The following is a 20,426-nucleotide window of genomic DNA, read 5'->3' on the forward strand; positions in this document are numbered from 1 at the left end:
ACCAGCTGAGCTACCCAGGCACCCCGTAGCTATGAGTTTTTAAATTTACAAAACAATCTTGCTGGGTTATTTGGTTGGAGCTGCATTAAACCTGTGCATCAATTTGACAAAGAATAGACCGCTTTACTAGATCTCATCTTCCAATCCACAAACAAGGTCTCATTTATTTAAGTCTTCATTGACTTCATTTATCAGTGTGTTGTAGTTTTCAACATACAAGTCCTTAAGTGTTTTTAAAGGCCACTTTAAGTGTATTGTGCTCTTTTGTGTTCATGTAGTCATTGCTAATACATAGAAATAGGTCTTTGTAGGTTTCTCTTCTATCCTGAGATCTTGCCAAATTCCATTATTCTAGGTGTTTTTTTACATTCCCAAGGATTTCCTAAGTATGTCCTCTGCATGATAATTATACCTGGGTCCCACCCCTAGAGACTGACTGAATTAGCTTGCACATTAGGGCTTTAAACACCTTCCCTTGTGATTGTGAGGAGCAGCCAAGGCTGAGAACCGCTGCTCTTTGAACTAGCCCATCACTGAGTGGAGAGATGTCTTGAGCACAGAGCCAAGTGCCTGCACTCCCCACTAGGCATTTGCGGGCCTATCTTGCTGTCAGGCCAGTGTGGTTCACAGGTTGAGCTTTGCTCCTGGGGAAGACCAGGCCCTGGGCCTAATGACCTGCTGCCCCCATCCCCTCCCCCAAACAGACAACTAGGCTGTGATGGATAGTCAACAGTTTAATGAACAAAAAATACTGAAGTATATAAAAAGGTGTTTTTGTCTGTCATGTAAGGGTTCCCATCTTCTAGATGGGGCGATGTCTTCTCTAGGAACTTGAACCTGTTTCTCTTATGGCTCCAGCAGCCGGGGGAACTGTCACCACAGTTCTGTGCAGGGTCGGAGCTGTAGTCGCTTTTTCACATAGTCAGAATAGCCTTGTGCTTGGCCCAAGAAGGCCGCCAGTGTTAGATTGGAAGGAACTGCTGCAAAATGGATGTCCATATGGGTACTTTACATATGGGAAGGAGGCTGACCTTGCATCTAAAGCCGGTCCCTCAGCCTGCGGTTCTCCATTTAGGGCAGAGTTCCTTAAGATTCACTTTCTGCCACTTCGGGACCCAGCCCCGCCAGCGGTATGGGTCTACACCAGTGTGAGTGAAACAGAAAAGGTAGTAAGGAAAGAACCTTGAGGAGAACTGGGGTGAGTCTGGGTCCTAAATCTGCCATCACTCAGCAGAGGGGGGGAAGCAGGTGTGCCCCTTGCTCTCCTCTGCTTCCCCTCTGGGGCTGAGCCACTAGCGCCTCAGTGTCCTGTCCCAGCGGTGGGGGCAAGCTAAGCAGGTGTCACTGCTGTCCAGGCCAGAGCTCAAGTTCTAGTGCTAGGTGATGCCCAAGGCAAAGTAGGGTTACGGGCCACCACCCCAAGAGTTGGGTGGGCCACAAGCAATCCCCAGCTCCCAGGCATTTCACCTCTACAAGGAGTGCTGTCAGCGGGCCAACTAGAGGGCAGCAGGCAGGCTGACCAAGGCCTTCAGACCATAGGCACGAGGTTTCCCTAAAACAAACATGAGCTCTAGCTGCTCAGCTGTAGGGCTTCTGAGGCAACCGGGCTGGTAGCAGATGGGGCCTGCAGGGGGGCCTAACCCTGTTGGGCACCTGCTCCTGATGGCCAGACCCAACTCCAGAAGCCCTACAGCCAGAGCAGGCTAGAGCCACTCCACCTGCTGTCAGGGTTGCTGCTGACAGGAATGGAGTCCCTGAGAAACCCCTGCCAGGAGGGCCTTGGTCAGCTGTGGAAGCATGCCATAGCGGTGTGGCCTGGATGGCAGCTGCGTCCTGAAGCCCCACCGGGTGGGAAACCAGCTCTTGTGGAGAGAGGATCGGAGGACACCGAGTGCCTGACCCTGGGCAGCTCAAGGCTCAGGACTCCAGTTTTGCTCCAACCTGGACCGCCACTCTCCTGCACTGTTCCTCAACTGGACCTGCGCTGTGTCCTGCTTCTCTGGGGTCCCCTGCCTCAGCCGTTTTGTGTGCAGCCTGGTGGAGAACCAGGGAGGCCAGCCTTGTCCCCTGCTGGGCACTGCTGGCCTGAGGGCTGAGGGGACGACCCCAGAGGGGTGCGGATCACAGTGAGGGCATGAGGAGGGGAGGGGAGGGTGAGGTGGAATGGTGGCTGAGAAATGACCCTGGAGGCTGCACTTGGCTATGACCGAGTGCGAGGGTGGCCCGCATGGGCCTGCAGTGCTTCCCGGATGCCCCGCTGCCAGTCTCGTGCCAGCTCCGCTGGGGTCACTGAAGCCTGGGAACAAGGACCCTGGGTCAGTCAGCCCTTTCTTCAGAGGCCCCACCCTTTGCAGACCAAGGGGCCGGGTTCAGGCTCCTACCGCGTTCCGCACACCCAGCTGGGCTCCATAGAGCAGCAGCACCTTCATGGCCTTGTAGTGGCCAAGCCGCACTGCCTCGTGCAGACCTGTGTCCCCTTCCTGCCAGAAAAGGGCGGGGTCATCCTCCTGACACCCCCACCCTCACCCCCTGCACAGTACAGTCCACGGGAGCACCCCGGAGCTCAGGCCTCCTGGTGGAGCAGACCCAAACCAAACAGCAAGTGCCTGCCTTGTCCTGGGCATCGATGTGGGCGCCACACGCAATGAGATGCTCCAGGCAGTCACAGTGTCGCGTGCGCACGGCCACGTGCAGGGGGGTGCTCCAAATCTGGGGGGTGAGAATCCGTGTCACCCCTGGGGTGGAGGGACCACGCGCTCTCTTTCCCAGGATGAGGCCAACCCCCAGCCGCATACCCCTCACCTTGTCCCGGGCGTTGACCTGGGCTCCCTGGTTAAGCAGCTGTTTGAGGACATCCAGGTGTCCTCCACGGCAGGCCCAGAACACGGGTGTCCTGTCCAGCTACAAGATCAAAGTATCCATGCACGGGCGTGCTAGGGTGAGGGACAGGGCCCCTGCTGTAAGGATGGGCCCTCCCTGCTTCTCACCAAGTCTCGAGCGTCCACAGCGGCACCTGCCTCCAGCAGCTTGTTCACCAGCTGGCCGTGACCCTTCAGACAGGCCCAGTGCAAGGCTGTGCGGTGCAGCTGTGGGGGGAGATGGGCAAGAGAGCACGGCTGCCCCCTGCAGACCCTTCCTGGGTCCTATTCCCAGCACTATGTTCCCCGAACACGCATCTGCCCCCTCCCTGCTCGCACCCAGGGCCCCACCATTCCCAACTCAGGAGGCACCGCAGGTTAGGGCTGCAGAATAGGAAAGCCCAGCTGTTTCCCAGGCCGAGATGAACATGCAAACGGTGGCACCCCTGCAGCTCAGACACTGCAGTCCGAGTTCCCCCCCACTTACTACCTTGTCATGGGCATTGGGGTCCCCTCCATCTGTCAGGTACTTGTCAATCAAGGCCTCCTGGTTCTCTGCAGCTGCCTTCAGGAACATCTCCAGGTCCACAGACTCCGGCTGGGCCTGCGGCTGCGGCTGGGTACGTTCGAGGACAAGACCAAATCCCTTTCTCAAACCGCAGGCTCTGGGGCACCGTCACCTCACCACTCGAGCCAAGCAGCTCCTGAGAGCCAGCCGAGGACTACATTTGGTCTGCGGCTGGTACAAACCATAATTCTTAACCACCCCCCCCCCCCCCGGCCGATTCGGGCTGGCGCGGCATCTATTATCCCCATCATGGGTTGCCGTTCTCCACCCCACCTCCCCCGCCCCCAGTTTGTTGAAGTCCCAACCCCAGGACCTCAGAATGTGGGCTTATTTGGAAATAAGGTCATCATGGCTGTAATTAAAATGAAGTCACACTGGAGTAAAGGGAACCCTAATCCAGTATGACTGGTGTCCTTAATGAAAGCAGACAAGTGGACACAGCATGCACAGTGACAGTGCCATATGAGCTCAAATAGAGATCGGGGCAATGCACCCACAAGCTGAAGAACACTGAAGCCCGCCACCAAGCACCTAAAGCTAGAAGACTGGTGGGGACAGATTCTCCCCCAGAGTCCTCAGAAGGAACTGACCCTGCCATCACTTTGATCTCAGAGTTCCAGTCTCCAGAACTGGGAGAATAAATTTCTGTTGTCTAAGCCACTGTGTGTGTGTGGTCCCCAGCAAGCAGTCACAAGGGCTGTGGGGCCTCCAGAACAGAGCCTCCAGCTGAGCAGGCCCTGACAGCATCCACTCTTCCCCAAGCCCTCCCGTGGGGACACAAAGCAGATTTCCTCACAAACTCAAGCCCCAGGTGTTGACCCCTCCATGTGGCCCTGACTTGTCACTCACCTTAACCATGGACTCAGGTGCCCTGGGGGGGACTCTGCGTTTCAGTCGCTTTTCTCTTCGTCTTTGAACCAAGTTTTCCAAGTCAGTCAGAGTCTCCAGATTGAGTCTGGAGCTGTTAAATCTCTCAAGCTGGGGCATAAGAGCAGGCCAGCGGTCAGCCACGGGGGCACCAAAGCCTCGGGGGCAGGCTCCTGGTGGGTCCGGCCCTTGTCTCTCCCACCTACAAGAGGACCCAGCCACCTGAGGTCCTCACTGCTCAGAGCCTGTCTGCCCAGGGTCGGCATCCACCGCCTCCCATCCCCACCACTGCTCACTTTCTTCTTCTTCTCTTCGTCCAGTTTCCACTGCTCCCGGGCCACGGCCTCTTGGGCTCTGGGCCTCCAGGCCCCAGGCCCGCCTCCAGGATCAGGAACTCCATGTCCACATCCCAACACTTTACTTCCAACCCTGTCTCCACATACCTGTAGGAGCAGGATAAGGATAAAGACTCAGAAAAATGAGGAAGCTTTAAAACACAGCTGTGCAGTACAGGGGTCCTGACAAGAGCTGACCCAGAGATTAGTGTTGTGGATGTCAGAGTGGCCTGAGCCTTTGCAAAGCTTCCTGGCGCTCTGCTGGCATGCCCCCTGATGCCTGTGGCTCTTGGCTCTCACCCACCGTAGTGCTGCCCAGGGCCCAGGAGGATAACTACCGCCTACCTTGTCCTGTCAGCAGGACACAGGGTCGGGGGCATGACACCACATCTATTTATACTGCTGGGCTTGTGTCCAGGTACGCTCAGTATAGGTGACACCTCAGCCTCCCTCCTGGGCTGTTGTCCTTACATTCCTACCAGATCACGCCATACTGCCACCTGACCCTGAGCTCAGCGGGACAGAGATGCCTCCTGGGTAAAATGCTGAATTCCTGGGTTCAAATCTCTGTCTCTTCGTCAGGTCAATGGGGTAAAACTAGCACCTTGCTCAAAGGGCTGGGAGGAGGAAACCGGGGCAGAACCTGTTCTTCCTTCCTGCCCCTACCAGGGGTTCAGGAGCTGGGGAGCACTGAGGAACAAGCACGCTAGAGGAGAGGGAAAAGGCTAGAAATGATAGGATAGCAGACCCTAGGGCTTCCAGCCACAGAAAACAAACTACGTTCTTTTCTATAGTACATGCTGGCAACCTGCCTCTCAGGAGCAGCTGTACCAGGCAGGGTTAGCTGAGACCCTGGCCCACCATGGTGGGGCTTGCAGGCCAGTGTGACTCCTGGGCCCCACGTCACCAAAGCAGACACCCCAAAGTGTCACCAATGTGACCGTTTCTCTCACTCCCGGGGAACTCAAGAGCACCCTTCTTCCTCCCCGACCAAAGTAGCCAGAACCTCTGGACCATTTCCAGAGCAACAGCTATCACAGCAGCAGAGCTAAACCCACTCTGCGGCCACGCTCCTGTCTTCTGAAGTAGCCTGTGATTTCCTGTTCCATCCCCCTCCTCCCCACCGCCCAATCCAGGGCAAGAGTCAACTCGAGGGTCGTCATGTCCACAACCATCACCTGGTATCTTCCCGTTGCTTCCATCTCTCACTGCCTCGCAGAACTGGACAGACACAGCAAAAAACAACTGCATGTTTCCGCTCTTGACCCTATGCTCTGACCCCAGGACGCAGCCACCTGCCTGCCTCCCACAGGACCTCCTCATTCTGCTGGGCTGGCCTGGGGACGTCTAGACCATGACCTGCCTCCCACCGCCTGCTGCATGTCCTTACCAACTGCTGGATGCTGATGATATCCATGGTCCCCCCTGTTCTTCACGCCCCCAGTGAGAGGTGCTGAGCTGCTCAGCCCTTTTATAGAGAGCAGTCTCCTGGGGGCAGGGCCAACTAGGGGCTCGTGTCTGGGCCAGATAGCTCAGTGGTTCTGTAACACAGACCAAAATACCAGTGTGGGCCTGCAGCCCGCTGAAGGCAGGAGCCGCCCTGGGCTGAGTCAGGTGCACCCTCGGACACCCACTCTCCTGCACCTGTGCTATCCTCTACACCTGCTCATTAGTTCGACCAACAAATGTAACCGGGGGGTGCCTGGGCCACTAGAAAGATGTCGAGTGTGAGCGTCCATGTTGCCACAGGTCTCAGCGCCTGAGACTCTGAAAGACCTTGGGAAGGAAAGGCCAAGAGGCTGACCTCTGCGTGAGGAATCTGCATGGCACCTACCGGAGGAAATCAGGCTTCAAGCAGCTTCCCCGCTCCCAGACAGCTTCAAGGCTGCCCTCCATACTCCTGCCGAATTCCGTCCCCTGGCGCCCCTCGCTTCTCCTGCACCACTCCGAGAGCCAGTGTATTAAACTACACCCTGGCCAGGCGCCAAGTCCAGCCTGTCATCAGTACCTCCCGCCCCTTGAAAAGCCTTCCATGCCCCACACATGCAGGTCCCCTTCCCGGTGCTCTCCTGGGCAGGGAACATGCCATCCCACAGAGAAGCTGGACTGAGATTGGCTCTGGGTCCAAGTACGGAATGTTAATCTAGTCACAAAACAAGCTGTCGCAAGCCACCCAACTTCCTCATTTAAGATGCCCAGCATGCCCTTCACCCAGCTATGCCCTGAATTCTGTCCTGACCTTTGAAAGGAAACCTGATAGTAAGACTCCAGACCTGGAGCTGCATGACCAGGGATGACCAGAAGGAGAGGGAGGGAGAGAACTACAGGTCAAGGCCAGCCCAGGCCCTGAAGGGCTGGGAATGGTTCCACCCACAGCTGGCTTCTCAGTAAATACATCCAAGTTTTGAGACTTAGGGAATCCAGAGCTTTTAAAAGAAATTCAGTCCTTATGTGTTAGGGGTTTTTGGTCAAAGATGCTTTCTTACCATTGGTTATGTGGTCATGAAGAGGGAAAGTTACCTAGACTAGAGTGAGGGTAAATAAGAAAAAAAAGACAGCTCTGGACTCCCCAGTCTGCCAACTACAACTCCTCTTCTTCAACATTCAAGGCCAAGGGCATTTTGTACCAACAGGGTTCATCTGAAATTCTTACCAGAAAACTAGTTTCTTCCACAGGAAATTGACTGGTATTAATTCTTAACAAAAAAATCACTCCTTGTAAAAAACCCAAATGTAACAAATAAAGCTCAAGAGGCTCCTGACAAACCCCTCTCACCACAGCAGACCCAGGGCCACCACAGGTACCGGCGTAACACACCTTCCTGACTTGTTCCCTGTAATCGTGTGCATGTACATGCAGGTTTCCATAGACCTGTTTTAAGAGGCATCATACTGTGACTGCAACTCAGGACCCTTTCCGTGTTAGTCTACACAGTACTCCAATGACTCCTGTACCAGAATTTAATCATTTCCCTAGCTGGGAGCACTTAGCTTACCTCCTTTCTTCCTTACATTACAGCACATGCTCTAATGCACAACTCCGTAGATGTCTCTGTAAATAACTATCTTTGTACATGTGGACATTTCTCTAGGTAGCTACAGAGAAATCAAATTATTGGCCCTACTCACCTAAATTTTAAGAGAAATTGCCAAACTCCTGTCTATGGTGGGTGTACCAATTTCCATGAAGAGACACCAACAAAGTGATGGTAAGAAAGAAAAACATATATATAAACACACACACACAAAAATATATTCATATACACATATATAAATATTAATATCCAGAATATATAATCCCTATGAATCAATAAAAAGAAGAAAATCTTTAAACAGGCCACATGTATGGACAGAAAGTTCAGAGAAGGTAGGTGGCCACTAGCAACGCACAACAAAGCAAAAGCACTCATTCTATCAGGTTGTTAAAATCGAAGAAAGTAGAATTGGGTGCTCTGACATAGTCTGGGGCCCTCTATCTACTTGCTCATCTAACCTCCACAAGGCCTCTGGGGCAGTCCCTGTTACAACCATCCTCACCACAGATGAGGAACCAGGGGCAGATGGGCAAAGTGACCTTTCCCAAGGGCACTCAGCTAGAAAGCAGCTTTTGTCGGATGTCCCCCAGTTTCTTCTAATACTTAGATAGTTCTGTTTTTATATTTAGGTCTTTAATCTACTTGAAGTTTATTTTTGTGCATGGGATGAGGTAAGGATACAGTTTTATTTTTCCAAACAGATAGATGTTTCCACATGAGCTAATTTAGAGTATGATCATCTGTCCAGGCTTAAGCACCTGCAGCCCCACAACTACTCCCTCGCTCCCACAGCGGCCAGAATGGGGCTCTTCGGGCCTCAACGTCCCACCCTGCAGCACGGATGCACACCAAGACAGGGGGTAGGAGTGCTAGTCCTCTTGAATGGCAGCCCAAGACAGAAAGGTGACGGTTCAGGTGGCCAGCAGGTCCCACAGGTCACTGTCGCAGGGCAGCAGGTCACATGCTAGGCGCGCCTTCCGATCCCGGACAGCCTTCAGGGTTGGGCTGTGTTCCAAGAGCAGGGAGCAAATGTCCATATGACCCTTCTCAGCAGCCTGTGGAGAAAGATGCCAGATTCAAAAGCCATAATCCCACTGGGCCCTGCCCTTTCTTGCTCCACTTCGGGGAATCTCTTGGTCCTAAAACAGGTCTTGTGGAAATGGAAGACACTGGCTATCTAAGTAGATTTCCCCTAATTCCGGGGCACCTGGGTGGCTCAGATGGCTGAGTGTCTGCCTTCGGCTCGGGTCATGATCTCCGGGTCCTGGCTTGATGGGGAGTCTCCTTCTCCCTCCGCCTCTCCCCCTGCTTGTGTTCTCTCTCTCAAAATAATAAAATACTAAATAAATAAAATATTAAAAAAATAAAAAATAAATAGATTTCCCCTAATTCCTACCAAAGTCCAACAACTTGCATAAAGATTGGTGGAATTATCTAGTGCTTTTCCTGGCAGTTAGCTTGAGTTTTTCTTTCTTGTGTTCACTGCTCCGCAGCCATTCTTCTCTGTCCAGGTTTGCACATTAAAAATAAATATAGACAGGCGTCTGGCCAGCTCAGTTGATGGAGCATGTGACTCTTGGTCTTGGGATTGTGAGTTTGAGCCCCATGCTGGGTGCAGAGATAACTTGAAAATAAAATCTTTAAACAAACAAAAACAAATATAGAAACTTGGATCTCTAAATATCTTTTATAAATGTTCAGTCCTCTATTAGCTGGGTACTGTAGGCACAAGATATACCAGACACAGCCTCTGCTCTCCAGGAGTGTGCAGATGAGCACAGAAAAATGGGTTCAGGTACTTGGCTTTCTCCTCTTCCTTTGAAATACACTATCCCAACTTGGATGTCAATTTTTAACCTACCTTCTCCAGAAAAGATTAAGGTGATTTACACAGATTAGCTTATATAACTTCCATAATAACCATGAGAGGTAGGAACTACCATCATTCCCATTTTACAGATGAAGAAACTGAAGTTCATACACGGTAAGTGACTTGGCCAATGTCACAGAGTTTGTGTGGCAGCCTGGGGATCCTAAACCAGGTCTGTCTGACTGCCACGTCTCGACTCTTAACAACTGTGTTACACCACTCTATTCCCTCTCAACAGTCAGACTGATGCACCACGGGAGTTTCTAAGAGGTGTCAAAATTAGTATTAGTAGCAAATACCACCTCAAATTTGAATCCAGATATTTAGCCAGTCCTCTTAATGAGTACAGACATAAGGTTCCCAGTTTTGTCGCCTCAATTCAGGCAGTGGTATGTTGTGAGCAGTTCTGGGGTGCATTCTGGGGAGACGCAAGATGCAGTCCAAAGAATTTTGTACAATAAAAGGTACCAACGTTCCAAAGTAGCTTATTTTTTTAAAAAAGAAAGAATTCGTAACTCCTCCCACATCTGCATCCCCTGAACGAAAGGGTTGGAGACTGCAAGAAGGCCTCAGGTTGTAAGACCTGCCAGCACCAGGTGCGCAGTGTCCTGCTGGTACACACCCTCCAGGGGACTTATACCATCCCAGCAACACCAGTGTGGACCATTGAGAAAGCAGCAATCTGCCTCTTCAGCTAGCAAGATCTTTTTTTTTTAAGATTTTATTTATTTGACAGAGATCACAAGTAGGCAGAAAGGCAGGCAGAGAGAGAGAGGAGGAAGCAGGCTCCCTGCTGAGCAGAGAGCCCGACATGGGGCTCGATCCCAGGACCCTGGGATCATGACCTGAGCCGAAGGCATAGGCTTTAACCCACTGAGCCACCCAGGCGCCCCAGCTAGCAAGGATCTTAAAAGAAAATAAAATGACATCTAGTTGTTCACTCAGTGACTATTCACTGGGCACCTGTGCTGAGAGCTGGAGCCACCGCAGTGAACAAGATCAAGTCTTCGCTATCTCTCGGAAGAAAGAGCTCATACAGAATCTCAAGAGAGAGAAAAGCTCTAAGAAGTCAAGAGCAGGGTGCTTTTGTGCTGTTGGGGAAGCCACCCATGCCTGAGAACAGGGAGGCCCTCTGCGGGTGTGATACAGAAGCTGAGATCCAGAAAGGACAGCAACAAGCCAGGTGAAAACTAGGAGGGGAGAGGCATCTGGACAGAGATAGTGTGACATGTAAGGCTCTGGAGTGTCACCGTGATGCGTCAAGAAACTGGCCTTAGGATAAAAGACAAGGGGATGAAGATAGGGACATGTGGCTGTTCAGTTGGAAGAACATGAAGTCCTGATCTCGGAGGGGTGAGTTTGAGCCTCACGCTGGACACAGAGATGGCTTAACTTAAAAAAAAAAAAGAAAGAAAGAAAGAAGGAAACTGGAGGAGGGAAACGCTGAGATCTTCCCATGAATGCACACAAGTGTAATATATCTACAAATCCTCGGTCTGTGAAATAGTCACATCTGGCTTCCTAAAAATTAATTTGGTCCTTGAAATACCCTCCCACCCAACTTCTTACTGTGATAAGAACACTTCAGATGAAATCTGACCTCTTAACAAATCAATCAACCTACTTAAAATTTTTTGGTAATTGTTCTTTTTGTTTAATGATAGTCACCCCCTGCCTTCCACACTCAATGTGGGCTTGAACTTATAACCCTGAGATCACAAGCCCCATACTCTACTGACTGATCCAGCCGGGCTGGCGCCCTTCCTAACAAACCACCCAGCGCGGTCACCCACAGACACAAGTGTCATCTGCTGCGCTTCATCTACTTACCTCAGGGACAATGCGCCAGCTCAACAGCACCTCCAGACCACCCCAGCCACCACCGTCCCACTCTGCTCCTGTGTCAGGACTATTTTCCACACAGGGACACCCCATTTTATTGCCCTCTGCTTTAATGCATTGTGCAGACACTGTGTTTTTACACACTGAAGGTTTGTGGCGAGCCCACACCGGGCAGGTCTGTAGGTGCCATTTTCCCAACTGCGTTTGCTCACTTCATATCTGGACACGTTTTCATGAACTCCTTAACTATTTCAAACTTTTTCATCATCATCATTATATCTGTCATCTGTGGTCACTGATGCTACTACTGTAATTATTTTGGGATGCCAGGAGCTGCACCAATATTAGACAGCGAACTTCATTTATAAACTTGTGTCCTGACTGCTGCTCTGGCACCTGTTCCCCAGTCTTTCTTCCCCGTGGCTCCCTATTCCCAGAAACTCGACATTGAAAGTAAGTCAATTAATAACCCGACAATGGCCTTTCAGTGCTCAAGTAGAAAGGAAGAGTCAATCAATGTGGCGAAGTTCATTGCTATCTTAATGTAAGAATCAATCAAATGTGCTATCTTAATGTAAGAATCAATCAAATGTGCCCCAGCAATTTCTTTTTCTTTTTTTTTTTTAAGATTTATTTATTTATTTATTTATTTGACAGAGAGATCACAAATAGGCAGAGAGGCAGGCAGAGGGAGAGAGAGAGAAGCAGGCTCCCTGCTGAGCAAGGAGCCCGACGCGGGACTCGATCCCAGGACCCCGAGATCATGACCCGAGCCGAAGGCAGCGGCTTAACCCACTGAGCCACCCAGGCGCCCCTCCCCAGCAATTTCTTAAACCTTCAGCAACTACTACCCTGACCTCCCTGATACCCTATATGCAGGTATCCCCATCAAGCTAAGGCCCTCTACCAGTTAAAAGATTATAACTTGCTGTAAGTTCTGATGATGGTTAGCATTTTTTAGCAAGAAAGTATTTTCAAAAAGGTACACACAACAATGATTTTTTTTTTTAACATAATGCTAGTGTACACTAAATAGACTACAGTATAGGATAAATAAAACTTTTATGTGCACTGGGAAACAAAAAACTCCTCCAACTTGCTTTATTATGGTGGTCGGCCTATCTCTGAGGTGTGCCTGTGCCTCACATAAGAGGCATCATGACATATAAAAACCAAAACAAAACCTGTTGGGAAAAAAAAAAATTTTTTTTTTTTGGGGTCAGAGGGAATAGGGGAGAGAGAGCGAGCGAGCGAGCGCACAAGCAGGGGGAACAGAGGCAGAGGGAGAAGCAGGCTTCCTGCTGAGCAGGGAGTCTGACGTGGGGCTCAATTCCAGGACCCTGACATCCTGGACCCTGCGTGAGGCAGATGCTTAACCGACTGAGCCATCCAGTCTTCCTATATTTCTTAAATATCTCTACTAGTGTTTCTACCAAAGTGTTAACCCTATTCCCATCATACTTAAAAAAAAAAATAGTATGTATTATTCAATAGTCAGAAGTACAAAATAAATAAAAATAAGAACTCTATCTTTCTGGGGGTAACATTTCAAGGCTGCTGTCACTGAGCAAGCAACCTTTCTGGGCTAACGTGTTTCTGGAGTCCAAGTTGATTGACAGGGATCTGCCAACCTTTAGGTGTCTGTCCTGCCTGAGGTGACCAAGGAGAATGTGTGGAGTAGGAACACCGGCTCCTAATCGCTCTCCTCCTGGAAAAAAGCTCACTGGTGTGTCTTGTCTTCTAGTGGCTGAGAACTGGCCATGTGAGATGCTAGAGGGAGTAGAATGTAGTGTGTGATTATAGAGCACTGTCTGAGAGCCAGGTCTCTAAAAGGACAGAGTGGGCAGAAATTTTCAGTGGACTGCAAAAAGTGTCTGCCACAGGTTCTTCTGGTACATCATGCAGTCAACTACTTAAAATTTTTTCTTAAAATTCACAAAAGAATGCATTTACAGATATATGCCAAAAATATGCAAAATATATAAGCAATAACCTGCCTTGAGCAGGGTGTCTTGGAAGACTGAGGTACCATGGATCAGGGTGGAAGGGAAATGTTTTCATGCTGCACTGTTCTGTATCCTCAAACTCCTCACAACGTGTAGGAATTTCTGGTCAGAAGAAAGTTAAAGTGATCACCCTGGCTACCATACGGAAAGTGGGCTGCAGGGGTAGGCGTGAGTAGGTGTGAGCTTCAGAAAACTAACTTCATGGAAGAGCATTCATAACAGATTATGAAAGCAAAGAAAAAAAATGATGCTGTACATGTAATTCGAATTTATATGCACAGGGGAAATGCTGGCCTGTTACACATTAACCCTCAGGTGATGATTGGTAAGCAATGACATCACAAGTGCTTTTCTGCTTTCCCCATGTTCTCTACAGTAAACATGTTATCATGTTTATAATGACAACAACCAAGTTCGTGAAGTTGGGGAGGGCAGCATACCTTATGCAGACTTGTCATGCCATCGTCATCCACCAACCTAGGGTTGGACCCGTGAGACAGCAGGAGCCGAGCGATTTCGGTGTGCCCACAGTAGCTGGCCCGGTGCAGAGCTGTGGCGCCCCCATGGGTTTGGGCATTACACTTAGCCCCGCTTTCCAGCAGGAACTGGCATACGGCATAGTGCCCGTTGCGGCTGGCATAGTGCTGCAGGGAAGAGAGACCAAGGTCAGATGGCAGAGCCCAGGCAGACAAGGGCAGTGGGCAGGTGAGAGCATGGGCTCTGGAGCAAAAGGATGTCAATGACCTCAGGGGCTACCTCCGTTAGCCATGGGACCTAGCCAAGCTTCTTCATTTCTAGCATCAGTTTCTTCAACAGGAAAATGGGGATAATGATCATTCCTACCTCAAAGGATTGTTAGGTAAATGAAATTAAATAAAGGATATAAAGCACTTAATACTTAAGGAAGAAACAAACAAACCAAGAACAAGGTTCACACAGTGCTTAAAACTGAAAACCTGCTGGGAGAGAAGAAAGGGCAAACTAAAGGCAACATGACCCCTTCCGCACGGGGAGCAGGTATCCCGAGTGCAGGTTTCCCTCCCCAACTCACCAGAGCCGTGTAGCCAGCCGAGTCGGGCTGGCTAGGGTCTGTTGCCTTCTGGATGAAATATTTGACTCGGCCTAGGTCTCCATTCAGGGCTGCCGCCCAGATTCCTGTGGAAAGACAACTGAAGTACTGAATAATGCCAAGTGACTAGAGACTTTTAGTGCTTCCTTTACCTCATCACCTCTATTTTCTCATTATACAATGGGGATTTATTCATTCAACAAATATTAGCTGAAGGGCACCTGGGTGGCTCAATTAGTTGAGCTCCTGACTCTTGGTTTGGGTTGAAGTCACAATCTTAGGGTCCTGGGATCGAGCCTAGAGTCAGGCTCAGCACTCAGCTTGAGATTCTCTCTCTCCCTCGGTCCCTCCCATCCATCCATCCATCCATCCATCAATAAAAAAATAAAATCTTAAAAAAATTTAACTGAGATCTCTGTGCTAAGGACTGTCCGAGCAGCTGGCGCTACAGTTGTGAACAAGACAGACAGGAGCTTTGTCGAATCAGGACAGTATGGTTGTGCAGACATAAATCCCTTCTTCCCACTTTAAACACATAAATATTAAATAAAGTAATGTTTAAAATGTCTGAATATAGAAGCAAACTCAAAAGCAAAAAAAGGACACTGCCAGTTGCCAGAAGAAGGTGAAAACCATAGCCAAAGTGGTGAGCAGGGCGTCCACCTGCAGAATCCTGGAAGTCTGTGTAAATGGACACACACCTTAGAGGCTTTGGCTTGAACAGCTAGGCAGGGTCTGGAGCAAAGGCTGCAGGTCACATGCATGGCCAGGAAGAGACACAACAAAGTTCTGTACACAAAGCTGGGAGGCAGAAGTACCACCTCACGCATGAACGGGGCCTGGAAAAATTTCTACTTTCCTGTTCTGAATAGCAGCAGAAAGCGAGCTGCCAGGCCCAGGCACTTTACTCACTCAGCAAGTATTTACTGCATACTTATCATGCATCTGGCACTGTTCTGGGAATTAGGGGTCAGCCAAGAATTAAAGGTCCCCAATTCCCAGGGCTGCCCCCAAAATTCTGGTCTCATGGAGGTTACTTTGGTTACTTTCTTTTTTTTTAAATTAATTTATTTATTTGAGAGAGAGTGAGCGAGATAGAGCATGAGAGGTGGGAAGGTCAGAGGGAGAAGCAGACTCCCCATGGAGCAGGGAGCCTGATGCCGGACTCCATCCCCGGACTCCGGGATTATGACCTGAGCCAAAGGCAGTGGCTTAATCAATTGAGCCACCCAGGCACCCTGGACGTTATTTTCTTTCTCTCTCTTTTTTTGTTCTAAAGATTTTATTTATTTGACAAACAAAGATCACAAGTAGGCAGAGAGGCAAGCAGAGATAGGAGGAAGCAGGCTCCCCGCTGAGCAGAGAGCCGAATGCGGGGCTCGATCCCAGGACCCTGGGATCATGACCTGAGGTGAACACTGAGCCACCCCGGTGCCCTGGAGTTTACTTTCTAACTAAGGAAACAGATAAAGAAAAAAAAAATGAAATAAGTCAGGTGGTGCTAAGTGCTATGAAGAAAAATAAAACAGAGAAGGGATACAAGCAGTGGTCAGGGATGGCATCTCTGATGACATCTGAAGAGAAACTTAAAGGAAATGAGAAAGGCACCATTTCAATAGGTGTGAGAAGACAGCAAAGGCAGAAGAAACCTAAAAAATCAGATACCATGACCTACTCAACTTGGAGATGTGGGATATATATTTATATTTATTTGTTTTTGCATTTTTCCCATCATGTAAATTTTATTAACTGCATATTTTTTCCAGGTTTATGGAGAAAGAGTTGACATACATCACTGTACAAGGAGACTTATATCTATTCACAGCCTTAGGGAGCAAGACCCACAAGCTAAGGCTCTGTCATAAAAATAGGTCAAGTGGATGCTATACGAAATGCACAGAAGCAATTTTTTAAAAATGTCCTATGGGGGCACCTGGGTGGCTCAGTGGTTTCAAGCCTCTGCCTTAGGCTCAGGTCGTCATCCTGGGCTCCTGCATCGGGGTTCTCTGCTCAGCAGGGAGCCTGCTTCCCTTCTTCCCTTCCTCCCTTTCTGCCTGCCTCTCTGCCTACTTGTGAGCATTCTCTCTCTATCTCTAATAAATAAATAAATATCTTTAAAAAAAAAAAACACAAAAAATGTCTATGAGGATACCTCCACAGGCCAACACAGGTGTGGCTCTGTTGCAGATAATCTCTAACAAGAGAAGACACCCCCCGCAACTCCACCAGCTCAAAAATTAAAAGCTGCAAAACAAGAAGTAATCCACCGCCACATGAGATAGTCAGCAAATACAACAAATGGAAAAATGCATACTTCAAAATGAGCCATAAGAGCACAATCTAAAAGACTTCAAAACAATTTTTAATGTGTTCACAAAGAAAAAGGAATACAATCCACAAATCAACAGAACCATGAGGGAGGAAAAAAAAGGACAGGGAGATCTAAAATAAAAGCAGAGGCACCTGGCTGGCTCAGCCAGCAGAGCATGTGACCCTTGATCTCCGAGTCATGAGTTTGAGCCCCAGGCTGGGTGTAGAGATTACTTTTAAAGTCAGTAAATTAAAAGAATAGAATCACTGAAATAAAACAATAACAGATGGTTGGGCAGTACTGCAGACCCACTGGGGAGGGAATGAGTGACTTGGAAATCACCAAGAATGCAGAATGGTAAAGAGAAAAATATTAAAGAGAGGTAAGGAAACATCAAAGACAGAATGTACCAACATATGTCTAACAAGAGTTTCAAACAACAGAAAAGAGAGAAATTGGACAGAATGGGAGAGAGGAAATGTCTTGAGATAACGTCTGAGAATTATTCTCAAGTGAAGACAACCATGGGTTCTCAGATGAAAACCACATTAAATCCCAAGGAGAATTAAACAAACTATCTACTATGGTAAAATGACCAAACATCAAGCATTGAGAGAACATCTGAGTTACCAAAAAGAAAAGCTCATTAGTCACTGAAGAATTATTATTTTTAAAAATTTTAAAAACTTTATTTATTTATTTGACAGACAGAGATCACAAGTAGGCAGAGGCAGGCGGAGAGGAGGAAGCAGGCTCCCCAAAGAGCAGAGAGCCCGATGTGGGGCTCAATCCCATGACACCGGGATCATGACCTGAGCCAAAGGCAGAGGCTTTAACCCACTGAGCCATCCAGGTGCCCCAGTCACTGAAGAATTATAATGAGATTATCAGGATTTTTTTAAGTTTTTTTTTTAGTAATCTCCACAATGACTCTGAGATCAAGAATCACTCACTCTTCCAACTGAGTGCTCCCAGCGAAATTCTTAACAGCAGTAGAAGATAAAGAAGATAAATAACATTTCCAAAGGTCTGAGTGGGGGGGAAATACATTGTCAGTCTAGAATTTTATACCTGACTAAGTAAGCTACCAGTTGAAAGAGAAAGAGAGAGAGAGAGATGGAGAATCATACTCACTGAAAAAACTTTCAAAGGATATATTTTAGGGAAAGGGAAAATGAACCCAGAGACAAGATATGAAGAAGAAGAAAAAAAAAAAGCCCACGTGATAAGGATCTTTCCCTCGTGTGGGAAATAAATAATGAGTAAGCAAACAATAGTAGCAGTTATAAAAACTGCTTTGATGAAAGCAAGGTGATACAGAAACCTGGAGAGGAAGGGGCCCTACTTTGAACAGGGCAAGGTTTCTTTCTCAACAGATGCAAAACTGACAGCCCAGGCCAGTTAATTCTTTGTTACAAGGAACTGTCCCGTGCATTGTAGGCTGCAGATCAGCATCCCTGGCCTCTATCTACTATATGATCGTAGCACCCTCCCAGTTTTAACACCTGAAATTGTTTCTAGTCATTGCCAAAGACCCTTAAGGGTCAGAACTGCACCCTCCCCCCCCAAACTGAGAACTACTAGAATGGGGTGTTGTTGCCCATCTCCTAAGTTGAGAACTACCATAATTCGGTGTCCAGGGTCCCTCTCTCCGAGGAGGTGACATTTAAACCAAGACCAGAAGGAAAAGCATTAGCTAGCCTAATGCTGCAGGAAGTTCATTCCAAGGAGCTGGGACAGCAAGTACCATGGCTTTAAGTGAGAGAGATCCTGCATATCTCAGAAATCAAAATAAGCCCAGTGTGGCCGAAGCATAGTGAGTGGGGAAAGAAAAGACTGAGAAATAAAGTGGGGGCAGAGAAGTAGAATAGGCAGCAAGAACATCACACAGTTGTGTGAGCCGTGAAGGGAATCTGAACTTATTCTGAGAACAATGAAATAATCTGATTTAATATCTTCAAAAGGTTACTCTGGCTTCTGTGTGAAGCAAAAAACTTTGGAGGAGGGCAGCAGTGGGAGGAGGAAGGCCCAGGAGCGAATTGCTTCAGGAGCCCAGAGCTTGGCGACGCGGAGGGAGGTGAACTGGCGCACGAGCCCCTTAAGAGTAAGTTAGATCAGAACGCATATAAAACCGTAGCATCGGGGCGCCTGGGTGGCTCAGTGGGATAAAGCCTCTGCCTTCGGCTCGGGTCATGATCCCAGGGTCCTGGGATCAAGCCTCGCGTGGGGCTCTCTGCTCAGCAGGGAGCCTGCTTCCTCCTCTCTCTCTGCCTGCCTCTCTGCCTACTTGTGATCTCTCTCTGTCAAATAAAAATAACTAAAATCTTTAAAAAAAAAAAAAAACCGTAGCATCCACCCAGGGCTGATGAAAATGTTATTACTGCATAAGTTGCCTCTGCACTGACACACAGTACACAGCCTCCGAGGAAGAGCGGACTTGTTTTTCAGCTCTACTCTTTTCCTTATAGGCGATATAATCTCCTTAGAGTGTGGGGTAAAGGAGTTACCTCTCCGGGCCCCAAAGCTAAGAGATATCACCACCGGCGTGGAGGGCCAGCTCGGCCATATCTAAAGCATACATGGCCTGCCACATCACGGCTCACATCAGTCAGCACGTTAGTTCCCTTGGCAGCGCAGCACCCCCTCTGAAGCTCCATGCCCTCGGGGTGGCTGCAGTACCCCGGCTGCAGATTCTGCTTTCTGACACTCCCCCTATACACCCCCACACACCCACGCCCAACCGCCCGCGCGGGCCCGAGCCTCCCCGGGGCGCACCAGCTGAGGGGCCGGGCCCCGCCCCACCACTTGGAAAAGTTACTGAAACCAGGCTCTCGGCTTCCCAACCTAGACCCGAGACCAAGTTTCTAGTGGCCGGGCTCGTGCCAGGTCCCTGGCGGGTTCTCAGTGATGCGGGGGCTGTGAGCCCACCGTCCGCCCACACGCCCATCACGCCCACTGCGGCCCTCAGGGCCCCGCTTCTCTCCCATCTCCTTGTCCAGCGACCTGGAGAGAGCCGGGAGTCTCACCCCTGTCGAAGTCCATCTCGTCCAGCGTCTGCTGCACGCCAGACGCTGCACCCGGCCAGGAGCAGCACGGGCCGTCGGCACAAGGATGCGGCGCCGCCATGTTGACCCCGCAGCTGGCTCCGCCCCGGCTGTTGTGCGCACGCGCGGCCGCGGCGTGGCCGGCGTTGGGGGGGAGGGCGGGGCCGACGCGGCAGCTCTAGAGCCAGGGCCTGGGATCAGTCCGCACGGCGGCGGCGCCAGTCCACGGAGGCCAACCCCGGGGGCTTTGGTTCGGGAACCAATCGAGGCGGCGGGGCGAGGCTTGTGGTGCTGCACGGTGCTCCCAGACCGCCGCGCGAGGGCGCCCTAGGCTAAGCGGAGTGCCGAGGGTGCTGCGCTGCATCACCAGATCTGGACTGCAGGCGAGCCGCCCGCGGGCCGCCAGCCTTGTAGGCTGTGGGGACGCAGTGGGCGGATCGGCCGCCCGCCAGAGCCCAGCCCTCCACGGTTCCCTGAGTCCCACTGGTTTTCCTAGGGCGGGGAGTCGCCGGGCGCGCCCCAAGGTCCGCCCCATTTCTCGGCACCACCCCAGGCCCAGTGACCTCGCTTCCCCTTCCCTGCTCTCGCGCCTCCTGACCATTTCCTGAAAACCCGTGGGAG

The 20,426-nt window shown here is 50.0% G+C and overlaps 2 protein-coding genes across 3 annotated transcripts; both read right to left on the bottom strand.

The window, feature by feature from the left end:
* Positions 1–719: 719 nt before the first annotated feature.
* On the bottom strand, positions 720–6,154 carry ANKRD23 (ankyrin repeat domain 23). The gene is made up of 9 exons (XM_004752939.3): positions 6,019–6,154; positions 4,590–4,736; positions 4,276–4,404; positions 3,349–3,474; positions 2,988–3,086; positions 2,803–2,901; positions 2,611–2,709; positions 2,382–2,480; positions 720–2,296 (listed from the first exon to the last, which is right to left on the bottom strand). Exons 1-9 carry the CDS (start codon positions 6,043–6,045, stop codon positions 2,201–2,203), a joined length of 921 nt encoding a protein of 306 aa, XP_004752996.1. The 5' UTR covers positions 6,046–6,154; the 3' UTR covers positions 720–2,200.
* ANKRD39 (ankyrin repeat domain 39) lies at positions 4,599–19,943 on the bottom strand. Of its 2 annotated transcripts, XR_001179476.2 has the most exons (5): positions 19,788–19,943; positions 14,433–14,536; positions 13,822–14,025; positions 8,513–8,718; positions 4,599–4,736 (listed from the first exon to the last, which is right to left on the bottom strand). XR_001179476.2 is itself a non-coding variant. In XM_004752938.3 (4 exons), exons 1-4 carry the CDS (start codon positions 19,885–19,887, stop codon positions 8,575–8,577), a joined length of 552 nt encoding a protein of 183 aa, XP_004752995.1. In that variant the 5' UTR covers positions 19,888–19,943; the 3' UTR covers positions 8,278–8,574. The 2 variants fall into 2 exon arrangements, 1 of the variants encoding a protein (XP_004752995.1); XM_004752938.3 differs by lacking the exon at positions 4,599–4,736 and having other exon boundaries at positions 8,278–8,718.
* Positions 19,944–20,426: the final 483 nt, after the last annotated feature.

This window comes from Mustela putorius, unplaced genomic scaffold (assembly GCF_011764305.1).
Source record: "Mustela putorius furo isolate JIRA1106 unplaced genomic scaffold, ASM1176430v1.1 tig00000224_pilon_pilon_pilon, whole genome shotgun sequence".
NCBI classification, from domain to species: Eukaryota; Metazoa; Chordata; class Mammalia; order Carnivora; family Mustelidae; genus Mustela; species Mustela putorius.